Source organism: Pyxicephalus adspersus, chromosome 8 (assembly GCF_032062135.1).
Source record: "Pyxicephalus adspersus chromosome 8, UCB_Pads_2.0, whole genome shotgun sequence".
NCBI classification, from domain to species: domain Eukaryota; kingdom Metazoa; phylum Chordata; class Amphibia; order Anura; family Pyxicephalidae; genus Pyxicephalus; species Pyxicephalus adspersus.
Window position 1 is genome coordinate 40,839,164 of NC_092865.1, and position 1,453 is coordinate 40,840,616.

Consider the following 1,453-nt stretch of genomic DNA (forward strand, 5'->3'; position numbering starts at 1 on the left):
TGTAAAGCCATCTATGCAACAGGTAAAGGCTGAAATTAGGTCATGTAACAGGACAATGGTTGCACGTTCATCAGCAATATTTACAACAGAATGACTAAAAAATTGACCTGATATGCAAAACCGTAGAATTAAAAGAGTGTACTTTCTTTTTCTCATGACTGAATCACTGTTTAAAAGATAGCTTAGCTTAAAAAGGCTATGTAGAACATTGATGACCTCTGCTTATAAAAATGCTGGTTTTCTGGTTGTCATTCTGATCCCTTGATGTCGATGCTTTTTGTGATCCTGACACAGAACAAGTGTGAAGATCAGACTTGACTGAAAGTCTAAGGGATTACAGAGAGAATAGTGTAACTAGAATTTTCGAAAGAAATATTAGTAAGGTCAGCGTCCTTGTGTTAGTACAGGTTTTCCATAATCAGTTCACCCTTTAGTGGGGGTCTATAAATTACAGATATAAAGTATTTACTGTTATAGTACCCTCTTTTAAACAATGACATTTTGCAAGACTTTCATTCAGTTTCAAATTTTGACATCATTAAACTATCATAAATGATGGTAGTGTGGAATTAGGTTTATTCATTTTATTATTTGCTTACATTGAAAGATTTCTATGCAGTCAAAGAAATGAATAACATCTGATGGAAAACAGACTTTTATTGCTGGTATCCTCTCAAGCCTCTTCTTCTTTTTTCTTGGGTTTCGGAGGTGGAGGAGGTTCTTCATCTTCTTCATCCTCGTCGTCTTCACTAGTGCCACACAGTCGGTCATAGATGACAATACACACACCAGTTATCCAGGCCACAACTGTACCAGAGCCAAATATAACAAACCCTACCAGCATAAGGAAAATGTAGTCTCTCTCGTAGAGATTCGTGAAGCACATTAGATTAATATGTTTTTCAGTATTTTTCAGTAACTCTCCATGAATATGTGCAGGCGTTGTACATGTCAAGTTTTCTTCATCTGTAAATTATAGATAGAAACAGCACATATTAAAATAATACTTATTAAATTACTTGTACAGTATTACATAAATACTTATTAAACATTAGAAAATTTTATTTGGATTTATAAATATATTAAATTTAGGTTTGGCTGCAGCCCAAACCTCACTATTTGAAAAAATGGAAAGTGGTTAGAACCCTGTCATGGTTTGTTATTATCTGTGTCCCTTCAACTGAGATTCACTTGCTTAAATTGTTACTGGGACTAAAAATCCAAAAAGTTGGGTTCTCATCAGTACAGGAAGAAGCAATCTTTAATGGCAACTGTTTTCTCTATTTTGAAGAGATATCCTCTAATATCTAGTTGTGTCTACAGACCTGGAATCTATCCAACAACATTCTTCTAAATTGATACCTTAATTTAAATATACTTCCACATCCCAAAAATCACAACAAAGACCATCAAACCTGTGGGGGACTTTTAAAGCAGTAAACAACAATTTACA

The 1,453-nt window shown here is 34.1% G+C and overlaps 1 protein-coding gene across 1 annotated transcript in view; it reads right to left on the bottom strand.

Moving 5' to 3' along the window:
- Positions 1–624: 624 nt before the first annotated feature.
- LRRC52 (leucine rich repeat containing 52) overlaps positions 625–1,453 on the bottom strand; it is a 31,150-nt gene continuing 30,321 nt past the window's right edge. The window contains exon 2 of the mRNA XM_072419225.1: positions 625–966. Coding sequence (XP_072275326.1) covers positions 674–966 — 293 coding nt within the window. The 3' untranslated portion in view covers positions 625–673. The remainder of the gene's footprint in view (positions 967–1,453) is intronic.